This window comes from Coregonus clupeaformis, chromosome 23 (assembly GCF_020615455.1).
Source record: "Coregonus clupeaformis isolate EN_2021a chromosome 23, ASM2061545v1, whole genome shotgun sequence".
In the NCBI taxonomy this organism is placed as follows: domain Eukaryota; kingdom Metazoa; phylum Chordata; class Actinopteri; order Salmoniformes; family Salmonidae; genus Coregonus; species Coregonus clupeaformis.
In genome coordinates, this window is record NC_059214.1 from 55,429,292 (window position 1) to 55,446,286 (window position 16,995).

Genomic DNA, 16,995 nt, shown 5'->3' on the forward strand with positions numbered 1-16,995 from the left:
ATAAAAAAATCCTACAATGTGATTTTCTGGATTTTTTTTCTCAATTTGTCTGTCATAGTTGACGTGTACCTATGATGAAAATTACAGGCCTCTCTCATCTTTTTAAGTGGGAGAATTTGCACAATTGGTGGCTGACTAAATACTTTTTTTCCCCACTGTATATATATAGTTATCATTCTGTATGTTAAACATGCAGAGAGATCAGTAGCAGAGACTCCACTATGTTGTAGCACAATGGCACATTTATATTATGTACAATATAGTGCAGAGGATAAAACATATGCTGTCAACAGACATATTGCATAAAATATAACATCATATGTTTAATATAACTTCACTATGTATCCTGACAATGCTGTCTTGCTCAGGTTCCGGGGTGAAATTGACCCAACCCAGCAAGGTACAAAGGTGTGCATGCGTGGGAATGAATAATAACCAAAATACATGCAATATTAATCATCACACCTCTTAATAGTAGTGATGATGCTTGACCTTGACCCCTGACCTCTGTCAATTGGAATAATCTAGATGATTCATGATTGTGACAAGATACAGTACCTTCATCATTGACTAAAAGAGCAAAATGACGTCTGTGACATCTATGCCATGGTACCATTTTGCAATATTCATATCAAATCCAGTTGGATATTTAAGCGCTTAATTGCGCAATGTTGACTACAGCTCAGCGTTCAACACCATAGTGCCCTCAAAGCTCATCACTAAGCTAAGGATCCTGGGACTAAACACCTCCCTCTGCAACTGGATCCTGGACTTCCTGACGGGCCGCCCCCAGGTGATAAGGGTAGGCAACAACACATCTGCCACGCTGATCCTCAACACGGGGGCTCCTCAGGGGTGCGTGCTCAGTCCCCTCCTGTACTCCCTGTTCACCCATGACTGCATGGCCAGGCACGACTCCACACCATCATTAAGTTTGCCGCTGGTCACCCATGACTGCATGGCCAGGCACGACTCCACACCATCATTAAGTTTGCCGATGACACAACAGTGGTAGGCCTGATCACCGACAATGATGAGACAGCCTATAGGGAGGAGGTCAATGTGATCAAGACAAAGGAGATGATTGTCACCTACAGGAAAAGGAGGACAGAGCACGCCCCCATTCTCATCGACGGGGCTGTAGTGGAGCAGGTTGAGATATTCAAGTTCCTTGGTGTCCACATCACCAACAAACTATCATGGTCCAAACACACCAAGACAGTCGTGAAGAGGGCATGGCAAAGCCTATTCCCCCTCAGGAGACTGAAAAGATTTGGCATAGGTCCTCAGATCCTTAAAAGGTTATATAGCTGCACCATCGAGAGCATCCTGACTGGTTGCATCACCGCCTGGTATGGCAACTGCTCGGCCTCCGACCGCAAGGCACTACAGAAGGTAGTGTGTACGGCCCAGTACATCACTGGGGCCAAGCTGGGGCCAAGCCATCCAGGACCTCTTTACCAGGCGGTGCAGAGGAAAGCCCTAAAAATTGTCAAAGACTCCAAGCGGTACGGCAAGCGGTACCGGAGCGCCAAGTCTAGAATCCAAAAGGTTTCTTAACAGCTTCTACCCCCAAGCCATAAGACTCCTGAACAGCTAATCAAATGTCTACCCGGACTATTTCCATTGCCCCCCCCCCCCATCTTTTATGCTGCTGCTACTCTCTGTTTATTATCTATGCATAGTCACTTTAACTCTACCCACATGTACATATTACCTCAATTACCTCGACTAACCGGTGCCCCCGAACATTGACTCGGTACCGTTACCCCCTGTATATAGCCTCGCTACTGTTATTTTACTGCTGCTCTTTAATTATTTGTTTTTTATTTTTATTTTTTATTTATCTATTTTTTACTTAACACTTATTTTTCTTAAAACTGCATTGTTGGTTAAGGGCTTGTAGTAAGCATTTTCACCTGTTGTATTGGGTCCATGTGACAAAACAAATTTGATCTGATTTGATTTGTTTCAAATGTCAAAACCGTGCCAGGACTTGGGTAGTCCAGAATCCAGTGGCTTTATTTGACAATGTGTAGGCGTGCTGCAAACATAGACACCAGATAAAAAAACGTCAAAATAACACTTTTGGCTTTGGAGAGAAGTGGGAGTTGATTGGATTAGCTTTGTGTCTTGTGAGTTATTGATATTGGCGTTTTCCGTTTTGCAATCATCATGTTTCATCCCTTCATACTATTTACTTCTGTTATTTACATATTTATTTATTTATTTACGCATCTACATAATTTGATTAGTAAACTTACTTCATCTACAAAACCCTTGTCTGTCATGCAAATTCAAATTCATAACGTTTAAAATGTCTGCAACTTTGCAGGCGGAAAAGGAATGATCTCCCCTGAGTATGCAAGCTTCAAGTACACAGTAGGTCTGTCAAATATTCACCCTATAAATGTTAGATATAGTTGATACAAAGGGTTTCTGAAGTACAATGGTCAGTGGTTTTATTTATTTTAGTCTCTACATATTTACCTTGCTGACGGGAGAACGGTCCTGCTCTGGAGTCATCCCTGATAAAAAGAAAAAACATGTTTGTCTGTGGATACGCTGTCTGCGCTGACTTGCATAAGACTGGATATAAGACTTTTTTTATTTTTTTTATTTATTTCACCTTTATTTAACCGGGTAAGCCAGTTGAGAACAAGTTCTCATTTACAACTGCGACCTGGCCAAGATAAAGCAAAGCAGTGCGATAAAAACAACAACACAGAGTTACATATGGGGTAAACAAAACATGCAGTCAATAACACAATAGAAAATATATATACAGTGTGGGCAAATGTAGTAAGTTATGGAGGTAAGGCAATAAATAGGCCATAGTGTCAAATAATTACAATTTAGTATTAACACTGGAGTGATAGATGTGCAGAAGATGATGTGCAAATAGAGATACTGGGGTGCAAATGAGCAAAATAAATAACAATGTAAATAACAATATGGGGATGAGGTAGTTGGGTGGGCTAATTACAGATGGGCTGTGTACAGGTACAGTGATCGGTAAGCTGCTCTGACAACTGATACTTAAAGTTAGTGAGGGAGATAAGAGTCTCCAGCTTCAGAGATTTTTGCAGTTCGTTCCAGGCATTTGCAGCAGAGAACTGGAAGGAATGGCGGCCAAAGGAGGTGGCTTTGGGGATGACCAGTGAGATATACCTACTGGAACGCATACTACGGGTGGGTGTTGCTATGGTGACCAATGAGCTAAGATAAGGCGGGGATTTGCCTAGAAGTGATTTATAGATGACCTGGAGCCAGTGGGTTTGGCGACGAATATGTAGTGAGGGCCAGCCAACGAGAGCGTACAGGTCACAATGGTGGGTAGTATATGGGGCTTTGGTGACAAAACGGATGGCACTGTGATAGACTACATCCAATTTGCTGAGTAGAGTGTTGGAAGCTATTTTGTAAATGACATCGCTGAAGTCAAGGATCGGTAGGATAGTCAGTTTTACGAGGGCATGTTTAGCAGCATGAGTGAAGGAGGCTTTGTTGCGAAATAGGAAGCCGATTCTAGATTTAACTTTGGATTGGAGATGCTTAATGTGAGTCTGGAAGGAGAGTTTACGGTCTAACCAGACACCTAGGTATTTGTAGTTGTCCACATACTCTAGGTCAGACCCGCCGAGAGTAGTGATTCTAGTCGGGTGGGCAGGTGCAAGCAGCGTTCGATTGAAGAGCATGCATTTAGTTTTACTAGCGTTTAAGAGCAGTTGGAGGCTACGGAAGGAGTGTTGTATGGCACTGAAGCTCGTTTGGAGGTTTGTTAACACAGTGTCCAGTGAAGGGCCAGATGTATACAAAATGGTGTCATCTGCGTAGAGGTGGATCTGAGAGTCACCAGCAGCCAGAGCGACATCATTGATATACACGGAGAAAAGAGTCGGCCCGAGAATTGAACCCAAAATAATGGACATAATAATACTGGACATCTACCTCTATTGATTCTAGTATCTGGTTGAAGGGAGAGATTCTGTTGATGGATGGATTGACCAATGGCTACTGGCCTGACCAGCCAGACCCTCCACACACACAGACACACACACAGAATCTCTCCCTGTTTACAAACGTGTGGGCATCTTTGTGGGACGGCACGTGATGCCAGGTCTGCCCACGGCTGTGCTCTGCACTGCACGTACACACACACACACACACACCCCACCCCCTTTGCACTACCCACCCGACTCATCCAGTCCTGGTGTCCATCGTGACAGACAGACAGACACGCCCACAACCCTGGCTCAGGTATATAAAGACTCGTCCAGCCGCAGACCAGAACTTTCTCCTGGATCCGAAGGACACCATGAAGCTGGTCACCCAGACACTGTGCCTGTCCCTGGCTCTGGCTCTCAGCTATACCCACCACCAAGCTGGACATCAAGAGGGAGGTGAGTATCAGGAGAGGGTATGAAGGGCCAGAAGACAACTGAACCAGGTGACTTTTAGCTTGACACTTCTCATGGTCACCAGAAGACAACTGAACCAGCTAACAGTTGCAGCTTATCGAATGCTTTAATACATAACAACTAACAGTTCAATCGAGTACAGGCTTAACTGAATGACAACAGAGACATAATACAATATTATTATTATTATTATTATTATGCGGTGGAGAGGTGGAAGGTCGTTGGAAGACTGTTGCTGCAAAACATCAAGTGAGAGACGAGGCCATCGGTTGACAGAAAGGGAAGTGATTATTGCACGAGTGATCCCATAGGTTAACCAGCAAGTGTGGTGGAATTGCCTTAGTATGCCATGCTCATAGGCAGAAGTTAATAGGCAAATGACATTCCACACACTTACTAATGGTAAAGGAGGAGGAAGGTTGAGACGCTATCCTGATGAGGTAACGTTATTTACACTACCATAAAAATACCTGCTTTACTGATGGACATGGACACTCCCACATCAATACCTGCTATGCTAATGAGGTACCATTAAAAAACACTACCATGGATACCTGCTATGCTAATGAGGTACCATTACAAAACACTACCATGGATGGATACCTGCTATGCTGATTAGTGAGATAGGAAGCGATGCGCATTATAGAGTTTACTATATGAATGAAATGACGATCCATTCAGATGGGCCTTTCTGAATTTACTTTCCTAACTACATTAGTAACAGCAGAGATGTTAGAGGAAGGGAGATGATGCCGAAAGGTAGTTTCCCATTGAACAAATGCTTCACCTTTTTGGCCTACTTAAGGGGTGGTTGCCACGTTGTCGCCCCCCATACAAAGTTGTATTTCTCCTAGCTAATTTACTTATTGGAAAAACTTCAATTTGGGCTTGTCTTAAAATCGCCCAAAAATGTACTCCTGTGACTGTTTGTGGGAAGAATCAGTAATATTCGGTTAAATCCTTTCTCAGGACACGAGGGACACGGCCATACCGTTGGTGTTATGCTCGACCGCTGCGATGGGCTCGAGATGGACGCTGTTGCTGTGAATGAGGAAGGAATCCCTTACTTCTTCAAGGGTGAGTCAGACTCCAGTCCTGCTAGAACCAACTGCCACTCATTTAGCCATTGGTCACAGAGCGAGAAGCTGAGCCCAATTTGACCGGAACGTGGAGCAATATTCCCAAAGGCTGGAGAGTCGGCATTCTCGCCCGGTCCAGTAGCCTCCAGGTAGAACTCACTTCAGGAGCTCAGGGCGTGCCCGGCCCAGCATGCATTTGTAGTCTACTTGTGTGCTGCTAATAGCCCCTTGCTTTAGCTAGCGTCATGGAGTTCGCTAAATATTTTCATAAAGAAACTAATAAAAACACACAGGTGCTAAATCAAGGTGACTCACAAAAGATGAGGACCAAGAGCAAGCGAGGGAGTGTGGTGATGTAGTGTCCGCTGTTATGTGTTAGGCTTGGATGCCACCTGCTGGTAATGCTGCTAAACTGTTAGCTTATAGACCGGATGCCATTGTTCTACGCGCGGGAAATGGCAGTTGTTACACGCTGGCTACATGAAACGTCCACAACTACAGAATCGTTGACAAAGCTGAAAAGACACTTATCCCAAAAGTATGATGGTGTACTTACTGCGTGCACATGCTAAAATAAAAGACTGAGGTGGGTAGATAAGTAAGTGTGTCACTGTAGCAAAGTATTTATAAACAAAAAATCGGATCTCTTAAACGTTTCGTTCATTTTCGTTGTATTATCTATACAATAGGCCATCATTGATTTTGGCCCAATAGGCCTGGCATATTCCCACGTTCAACCATTAGGCCTACCTATAGAAAAATCAAAAAACATCTCTGCATCTCCTCCCAGCTTGGCAAGAGTGGCCAAACGCGTGTTTATCATCCCCAGTGGCTCTGCAAGTGTGGAGAGGATATTCTCCGCTGCTGGCCGGCTCTCCAGGCACCATGGAGAGGATATTCTCCGCTGCTGGCCGGCTCTCCAGGCACCATGGAGAGGATATTCTCCGCTGCTGGCCGGCTCTCCAGGCACCATGGAGAGGATATTCTCCGCTGCTGGCCGGTTCTCCAGGCACCATCGCAAGCCACAGACTGGCCAAACTCCTGTTTCTAAAAATGAATTCTAAAAATGAACTCAAACGCACTAATAAGTCATTTTTCGTTTAATTTGTATTTAATTCTAAGTAAGTCACAGCCTATATGAAATACTTTTCATTGAAATCCATATGGTTTGGTTTCAATACTTCAAAAACCAATCGGTAGGTCCAGGTAGTCACAAAAATAGATGGGTGTCGGTTAAATTGTGATTTTAATGAATGGAGCGAATTTGGAGCGGGAGTTTTTTTCTTCCTGTGAGCGTGGAGCGGTTTTTAGCGGAGCCGTAGGAAAGGACATGGAGTGCTGGACTGCGCACTGCTCCAAGAGCGATGAGCGGGATTTCCTACCGTTCAACTCTGCTCACATGCTCTGGTCACAAGACATGCGCTTTCTGTCATCGAACAGGTGCAAATCAGCACTAGGTCTACAAAATCAAATGTATTTTATGAAGCCCTTTTTACATCTGCAATTGTCACAAAGTGCTTTACAGATACCCAGCCTAAAACCTCAAAGAGCAAGCAAATCTGAAAGAGCAAGCAATGCAGGGGCAGAAGCATAGTGGCTAGGAAAAACTCCATAGAAGGCAGGAACCTAGGAAGAAACCTAGAGAGGAACCAGGCTCCAAGGGGTGTCCAATCCATATTGTTCAGCTATTAATGCATACTGAATCCGTTTTGTAAGCAAGCTGAGGAAACTAGGGTGGGCTCTGTGGAACTTCATTTTCTCTATTCCCATGTTGGTTGACCAAAGGTGTTCCCTGCCAGGTGACCATGTGTTCAAGGGTTTCCACGGTAAAGCCGAGCTCTCCAACCAATCATTCGCTGAGCTGGAGGACCATCAACACCTGGGGCACGTGGACGCTGCATTCCGTATGCACTTTGAAGACAGACCCACTGAGCACGACCACATCTTCCTTTTCCTGGTACAGTCCATACTGCCTCCCTTAGAAACACTTGGTACAGTCCATACTGCCTCCCTTAGAAACACTTGGTACAGTCCATACTGCCTCCCTTAGAAACACTTGGTACAGTCCATACTGCCTCCCTTAGAAACACTTGGTACAGTCCATACATACTGCATCCCTTAGAAACACTTGGTACAGTCCATACTGCCGCCCATAGAAACACTTGGTACAGTCCAAACATACTGCATCCCTTAGAAATACTTGGTACAGTCCATACATTCTGCACCCGTTAGAAACACTTGGTACAGTCCATACATACTGCACCCGTTAGAAACACTTGGTACAGTCCATACATACTGCATCCCTTAGAAACACTTGGTACAGTCCATACATACTGCATCCCTTAGAAACACTTGGTACAGTCCATACATACTGCATCCCTTAGAAACACTTGGTACAGTCCATACATACTGCCTCCCATAGAAACACTTGGTACAGTCCAAACATACTGCATCCCTTAGAAACACTTGGTACAGTCCATACATACTGCATCCCTTAGAAACACTTGGTACAGTCCATACATACTGCATCCCTTAGAAACACTTGGTACAGTCCATACATACTGCATCCCTTAGAAACACTTGGTACAGTCCATACATACTGCATCCCTTAGAAACACTTGGTACAGTCCATCCATACTGCATCCCTCCTACAAAAAAGTTCCAATGTTGTTCTAAAGGACTCATACATGTTCCAATGTTGTTCTAAAGGACTAAAGGATAAAAGTTCATAAAAGTTATAATTAACATTTTAAATTCCCCTCCAACAAGGACTCATAAAAGTTATAATGTTGCTCTGAGTAGAGGATGAGTTGCTCTGAGTAGAGGCTGAGTTGCTCTGAGTAGAGGATGAGTTGCTCTGAGTAGAGGCTGAGTTGCTCTGAGTAGAGGATGAGTTGCTCTGAGTAGAGGATGAGTTGCTCTGAGTAGAGGCTGAGTTGCTCTGAGTAGAGGATGAGTTGCTCTGAGTAGAGGATGAGTTGCTCTGAGTAGAGGATGAGTTGCTCTGAGTAGAGGCTGAGTTGCTCTGAGTAGAGGATGAGTTGCTCTGAGTAGAGGCTGAGTTGCTCTGAGTAGACGATGAGTTGCTCTGAGTAGAGGCTGAGTTGCTCTGAGTAGAGGCTGAGTTGCTCTGAGTAGAGGCTGAGTTGCTCTGAGTAGAGGATGAGTTGCTCTGAGTAGAGGCTGAGTTGCTCTGAGTAGAGGATGAGTTGCTCTGAGTAGAGGATGAGTTGCTCTGAGTAGAGGCTGAGTTGCTCTGAGTAGAGGCTGAGTTGCTCTGAGTAGAGGCTGAGTTGCTCTGAGTAGAGGCTGAGTTGCTCTGAGTAGAGGCTGAGTTGCTCTGAGTAGAGGCTGAGTTGCTCTGAGTAGAGGCTGAGTTGCTCTGAGTAGAGGATGAGATGCTCTCAGTAGAGGATGAGTTGCTCTGAGTAGAGGCTGAGTTGCTCTGAGTAGAGGATGAGTTGCTCTGAGTAGAGGATGAGTTGCTCTGAGTAGAGGATGAGTTGCTCTGAGTAGAGGATGAGTTGCTCTGAGTAGAGGATGAGTTGCTATGTATATATATTATTCATATTATTCACTAAAGAAGCCAGGTCCTAAATCCACTTTTTAATTAGCTCACTGACTGAGGTGGCTGACCTCTGACCTCTGTCCTGTATTGCTCTGATGAAGGACACCAAGGTATTCAGCTACTACAAACACATGCTGGAGAAGGGCTTCCCCAAAGACATCTCTGAGGTGTTCCCTGGTATCCCTGACCACCTGGATGCTGCTGTGGTGTGTCCTGCGCCCGAATGTGAGGAAGACACCGTCATCTTTTTCAAGGGTGAGTCAATATCTCAATATCTTTTGTGCGATCGATCTTGTTGCAAGGAAACTATCCCTATGGAAGATAACAAGGCATTATAAAAGGCACTGGAAAAATAGCGCCACCATGTGGTGGTTTTCCGATAGAGCTGCCGGTTAAGAGTATAGGAGCAACTGTCCCAGCGTCCCGGTAAGGGGACGAAAATGACCAGTAGGAGACCAGGAGTGTACAGAACACATGTTGACCAGTAGGAGACCAGGAGTGTACAGAACACATGTTGACCAGTAGGAGACCAGTAGTGTACAGAACACATGTTGACCAGTAGGAGACCAGGAGTGTACAGAACACATGTTGACCAGTAGGAGACCAGTAGTGTACAGAACACATGTTGACCAGTAGGAGACCCGTAGTGTACAGAACACATGTTGACCAGTAGGAGACCAGTAGTGTACAGAACACATGTTGACCAGTAGGAGACCAGGAGTGTACAGAACACATTTTGACCAGTAGGAGACCAGTAGTGTACAGAACACATGTTGACCAGTAGGAGACCAGTAGTGTACAGAACACATGTTGACCAGTAGGAGACCAGTAGTGTACAGAACACATGTTGACCAGTAGTAGACCAGTAGTGTACAGACACATGTTGACCAGTAGGAGACCAGTAGTGTACAGAACACATGTTGACCAGTAGGAGACCAGTAGTGTACAGAACACATGTTGACCAGTAGGAGACCAGTAGTGTACAGAACACATGTTGACCAGTAGGAGACCAGTAGTGTACAGAACACATGTTGACCAGTAGGAGACCAGTAGTGTACAGAACACATGTTGACCAGTAGGAGACCAGTAGTGTACAGACACATGTTGACCAGTAGGAGACCAGTAGTGTACAGAACACATGTTGACCAGTATGAGACCAGTAGTGTACAGAACACATGTTGACCAGTAGTAGACCAGTAGTGTACAGACACATGTTGACCAGTAGGAGACCAGTAGTGTACAGAACACATGTTGACCAGTAGGAGACCAGTAGTGTACAGAACACATGTTGACCAGTAGGAGACCAGTAGTGTACAGAACACATGTTGACCAGTAGAAGACCAGTAGTGTACAGAACACATGTTGACCAGTATGAGACCAGTAGTGTACAGAACACATGTTGACCAGTAGGAGACCAGTAGTGTACAGAACACATGTTGACCAGTAGGAGACCAGTAGTGTACAGAACACATGTTGACCAGTAGGAGACCAGTAGTGTACAGAACACATGTTGACCAATAGGAGACCAGTAGTGTACAGAACACATGTTGACCAGTAGGAGACCAGTAGTGTACAGAATACATGTTGACCAGTAGGAGACCAGTAGTGTACAGAACACATGTTGACCAGTAGGAGACCAGTAGTGTACAGAACACATGTTGACCAGTAGGAGACCAGTAGTGTACAGAACACATGTTGACCAGTAGGAGACCAGTAGTGTACAGAACACATGTTGACCAGTAGGACACCAGTAGTGTACAGAACACATGTTGACCAGTAGGAGACCAGTAGTGTACAGAACACATGTTGACCAGTAGGAGACCAGTAGTGTACAGAACACATGTTGACCAGTAGGAGACCAGTAGTGTACAGAACACATGTTGACCAGTAGGAGACCAGTAGTGTACAGAACACATGTTGACCAGTAGGAGACCAGTAGTGTACAGAACACATGTTGACCAGTAGGAGACCAGTCGTGTACAGAACACATGTTGACCAGTAGGAGACCAGTAGTGTACAGAACACATGTTGACCAGTAGGAGACCAGTAGTGTACAGAACACATGTTGACCAGTATGAGACCAGTAGTGTACAGAACACATGTTGACCAGTAGTAGACCAGTAGTGTACAGACACATGTTGACCAGTAGGAGACCAGTAGTGTACAGAACACATGTTGACCAGTAGGAGACCAGTAGTGTACAGAACACATGTTGACCAGTAGGAGACCAGTAGTGTACAGAACACATGTTGACCAGTAGAAGACCAGTAGTGTACAGAACACATGTTGACCAGTATGAGACCAGTAGTGTACAGAACACATGTTGACCAGTAGGAGACCAGTAGTGTACAGAACACATGTTGACCAGTAGGAGACCAGTAGTGTACAGAACACATGTTGACCAGTAGGAGACCAGTAGTGTACAGAACACATGTTGACCAGTAGGAGCCCAGTAGTGTACAGAACACATGTTGACCAGTAGGAGACCAGTAGTGTACAGAACACATGTTGACCAGTAGGAGACCAGTAGTGTACAGAACACATGTTGACCAGTAGGAGACCAGTAGTGTACAGAACACATGTTGACCAGTAGGAGACCAGTAGTGTACAGAACACATGTTGACCAGTAGGAGACCAGTAGTGTACAGAACACATGTTGACCAGTAGGAGACCAGTAGTGTACAGAACACATGTTGACCAGTAGGAGACCAGTAGTGTACAGAACACATGTTGACCAGTAGGAGACCAGTAGTGTACAGAACACATGTTGACCAGTAGGAGACCAGTAGTGTACAGAACACATGTTGACCAGTAGTAGACCAGTAGTGTACAGACACATGTTGACCAGTTGGAGACCAGTAGTGTACAGAACACATGTTGACCAGTATGAGACCAGTAGTGTACAGAACACATGTTGACCAGTAGTAGACCAGTAGTGTACAGACACATGTTGACCAGTAGGAGACCAGTAGTGTACAGAACACATGTTGACCAGTAGGAGACCAGTAGTGTACAGAACACATGTTGACCAGTAGAAGACCAGTAGTGTACAGAACACATGTTGACCAGTAGGAGACCAGTAGTGTACAGAACACATGTTGACCAGTAGGAGACCAGTAGTGTACAGAACACATGTTGACCAGTAGGAGACCAGTAGTGTACAGAACACATGTTGACCAGTAGGAGACCAGTAGTGTACAGAACACATGTTGACCAGTAGGAGACCAGTAGTGTACAGAACACATGTTGACCAGTAGGAGACCAGTAGTGTACAGAACACACGTTGACCAGTAGGATACCAGTAGTGTACAGAACACATGTTGACCAGTAGGTGACCAGTAGTGTAGAGAACACATGTTGACCAGTAGGAGACCAGTAGTGTACAGAACACATGTTGACCAGTAGGAGACCAGTAGTGTACAAAACACATGTTGACCAGTAGGAGACCAGTAGTGTACAGAACACATGTTGACCAGTAGGAGACCAGTAGTGTACAGAACACATGTTGACCAGTAGGAGACCAGTAGTGTACAGAACACATGTTGACCAGTAGGAGACCAGTAGTGTACAGAACACATGTTGACCAGTAGGAGACCAGTAGTGTACAGAACACATGTTGACCAGTAGGAGACCAGGAGTGTACAGAACACATGTTGACCAGTAGGAGACCAGTAGTGTACAGAACACATGTTGACCAGTAGGAGACCAGTAGTGTACAGAACACATGTTGACCAGTAGGAGACCAGTAGTGTACAGAACACATTTTGACCAGTAGGAGACCAGTAGTGTACAGAACACATGTTGACCAGTAGGAGACCAGTAGTGTACAGAACACATGTTGACCAGTATGAGACCAGTAGTGTACAGAACACATGTTGACCAGTAGTAGACCAGTAGTGTACAGACACATGTTGACCAGTAGGAGACCAGTAGTGTACAGAACACATGTTGACCAGTAGGAGACCAGTAGTGTACAGAACACATGTTGACCAGTAGGAGACCAGTAGTGTACAGAACACATGTTGACCAGTAGGAGACCAGTAGTGTACAGAACACATGTTGACCAGTAGGAGACCAGTAGTGTACAGAACACATGTTGACCAGTAGGAGACCAGTAGTGTACAGAACACATGTTGACCAGTAGGAGACCAGTAGTGTACAGAACACATGTTGACCAGTAGGAGACCAGTAGTGTACAGAACACATGTTGACCAGTAGGAGACCAGTAGTGTACAGAACACATGTTGACCAGTAGGAGACCAGTAGTGTACAGAACACATGTTGACCAGTAGGAGACCAGTAGTGTACAGAACACATGTTGACCAGTAGGAGACCAGTAGTGTACAGAACACATGTTGACCAGTAGGCAACGGTTTATCTGGCTCAGGCTGCTGCTCATGGTAAGATTGTCCATATTGTTTCTTCCCAGGTGATGAAATCTACCACTACAATGTGAAGACGAAGAAGGTTGAGGAGAAGAAGTTTGAGGGCATGCCCAACTGCACCAGCGCATTCCGCTTCATGGAGCATTACTACTGTTTCCATGGACACCAGTTCTCCAAGTTCGACCCTAAGACAGGGGAGGTGCACGGGAGGTACCCCAAGGAGGCCCGCGACTACTTCATGAAGTGCTCCAAGTTCGGTGAGTGACAAAAGACAACAGAAAGTTTGTGTATGTGTTTGAAAGAGCGAGCGAGAGGGAGAGGGAGAGAGGGAGAGAGGGAGAGAGAGAGAGAGAGGGAGAGAGAGAGAGAGAGAGAGAGAGAGAGAGAGAGAGAGAGAGAGAGAGAGAGAGAGAGAGAGAGAGAGAGAGAGAGAGAGAGAGAGAGAGAGAGAGAGAGAGAGAGAGAGAGAGAGAGAGAGAGAGAGAGAGAGATTGATTGTAGTCTCCTCATCACACCAAACCTGAGGACGAATAGTATCTAACACAAACAGCTCATGCTCCTGTATTGTGTCCCTGCTACAGGAGACACCACAGACCACACCGAGAGAGAGCGCTGCAGCCGTGTGCACCTGGACGCCATCACCTCTGACGATGCCGGAAACATCTACGCCTTCAGAGGTCATATTACTGTTGCTTACTGTAGGGCCTTGGTGGGGATGGATGTTTTTCCCACATAAAATAGTCAAATCACCGCAATATTACAACATGAAACAGTCAAATCACCGCAATATTACAACATGAAACAGTCAAATCACCGCAATATTACAACATGAAACAGTCAAATCACCACAATATTACAACATGAAACAGTCAAATCACCACAATATTACAACATGAAACAGTCAAATCACCACAATATTACAACATGAAACAGTCAAATCACCACAATATTACAACATGAAACAGTCAAATCACCGCAATATTACAACATGAAACAGTCAAATCACCACAATATTACAACATGAAACAGTCAAATCACCGCAATATTGCAGCATAAAACAGTCAAATCACCGCAATTTTACAGCATTAAATAGTCAAATTACTGCAATATTGCGACATGAAACAATCAAATTACTGCAATGTTACAACAGAAAACAGTTAAATCACTGCAACAGTTCGACCACCTCACTTTAACCAATCATCACACTCTTATTGCATGAAATGGTTCAATCAAGCCACACATCAATCAATCTTCACAAATTTCTATGCAACATTTCAGAATTGAGCATTTTTGCCCGCAACTATCACAGGGAGGGATTGATTGTCCAAGTCTATCACAAAAAATCGTTACGACCATCCTGGAGGGATTGATTGTCTAAGTCTAATTCCGATTTACATTATATCGTTGCATCGAGCATTTTGAGATTGCTGTTGTCTTGTTTGTTTATGAGTAATATGTTCCTCCTATTTCTCTCCTGTCTGACCTCTCCTACTGACCTCTCCTCCCGACCCTTGACCTTTAGGCCACCACTTCCTGGAGCAAGATGCTGGCAATGACACGTGGTCAGCCGACACCATCGAGAGCGAATTCAAGGAGCTGCACAGCGAGGTGGATGCCGTCTTCTCTTATGAAAACCACCTCTACATGATCAAGGTAGGCTACTGTCGGCTACTGCAGAGACACACACACACACACACACACACACACACACACACACACACACACACACACCTCGGACAGAAGAGGGCAGATATAAAGAGATCAGGAGAAGGGATTTGTTAGCTGGACTTGTAAGCAAGAATCTAGATGAGCTCTTGCTCTAATGCCAGAGATTCAGTGAGACTAGCCAAAGTTTTGACATGCAGCATCCAGATGTTCTGAATGAGAGGTAACTCGCTTCAATCAAGCCACAGTGTATAGCAGTAGTTGTGGGTTTGATAGTTAATCATAGAACCATGTTCACGTCTGTATCTATGTAATGTATTGCAACATGCACTTTAAGGGACCACAATGGAAGTAATGTATTGACTTTATTGTGTTATCTCTGACCAGTTTTAAAATGTGTACATGTATTTTTAAACTGTCAAATCAAATCAATCAAATCAAATCAATCAAATCGTAACCAACACTCCTCTCGTTGTGTGCAGGATGATGAGGTGTATGTTTACAAAGTTGGGGAGCCCCACACCCACCTAGAGGGGTACCCCAAACCCCTGAAGAAGGAGCTGGGAGTGGAGGGCCCTATCGACGCTGCCTTTGTGTGTCAGGACCATCACATCGCTCACATCATTAAAGGTAAATGTGGGACATATACTCACCCACATTCTCTACTATATGGGCTTTCACTTCAGCCATGTCCAACACAACAAATCAACATGTACATACTCAAGGTGCAATATACACACGAAGGCCACTAACAGGTACTCCCTGTAACATGTTTTCACTCAGAGATGGGTATAAATGAGAGATAGATGGATTGATTGAGCTTCTCCCTCCCCCATCCCAGGTAAAACAGTCTATGCTGTTGACCTGAAGGCCTCCCCACGTGTTCCAGTTAAAGAACGCTCCTTCACCCTCTTCGACAAGGTGGACACTGGCATGTGTGGCCCAGATGGCGTGAAGTTGTTCAAGGGGAACCACTACTACCACTTTCCGAGCGTTAAGGTCATGCTGATGGCCAGAGCTATTCCCGAGGAGCACAAGACAGCCCTGGAGCTGTTTGGCTGTGACCACTAGAGGCTGGGAAAGCAGAGAGAATCAAGTTATGTACAACAACAACAACAACAACAACAACAACAACAACAACAACCAAGTGGCCCATCCACCAAGTCACTATAGTCATTATGATGTTATTCTCTCCCTTCTCATAAAAACGGATATATCAACTGTCTCCTACCTCCAACACACATTCCGTTACCTATTGTCCCTCTCAATGGGCCGCAGTTTTCCCTGTTCTTGAGCAGTTTTCGTTTGGTGGTGCCGTCCCAAAAGGGTGATATGGAAAGTTATAGAGGGCATATATCTTTCTGATTTAATGTTCTATAGTGTTGTTCTATCCCTCTGATTAATGTTCTATAGTGTCGTTCTATCCTTCTGATTAATGTTCTATAGTGTCGTTCTATCCTTCTGATTAATGTTCTATAGTGTTGTTCTATCCTTCTGATTAATGTTCTATAGTGTCGTTCTATAATAAAGATAATGACAACACCCAACAAAACTTGTCTAATTTGATCTGTTTCTATTACGGTCTGTTTTCAAATACTCTTGTTGAGATTGATTCATATCAAAGATTATCATAAAGATGCACGATATTAGTAGAATTATACAGGTGTCAAATGATCCATCACTTTTATGTCAGTTTTCTTTTGGTCTATGGACATGGGGAGTCTGTGTACATTTTCCCAAATGGTCAATTATTGTATGCATTGGCATCACTGGATCACATGGGAGTGCTGTAGCCTTGTGTAAGAATTGATAGACGGACAATAGCCAAAGAAGAATATACCGTAATTACGGCTATATGCTGTTCATTTTTTATTTGG

At 44.5% G+C, this 16,995-nt stretch overlaps 1 protein-coding gene across 1 annotated transcript; it reads left to right on the forward strand.

Moving 5' to 3' along the window:
- Positions 1–4,290: 4,290 nt before the first annotated feature.
- LOC121536435 (hemopexin) lies at positions 4,291–16,665 on the forward strand. The gene is made up of 9 exons (XM_041843695.2): positions 4,291–4,403; positions 5,391–5,498; positions 7,300–7,457; positions 9,170–9,323; positions 13,498–13,710; positions 14,035–14,130; positions 14,976–15,106; positions 15,601–15,748; positions 15,960–16,665. Exons 1-9 carry the CDS (start codon positions 4,319–4,321, stop codon positions 16,187–16,189), a joined length of 1,323 nt encoding a protein of 440 aa, XP_041699629.1. The 5' UTR covers positions 4,291–4,318; the 3' UTR covers positions 16,190–16,665.
- Positions 16,666–16,995: the final 330 nt, after the last annotated feature.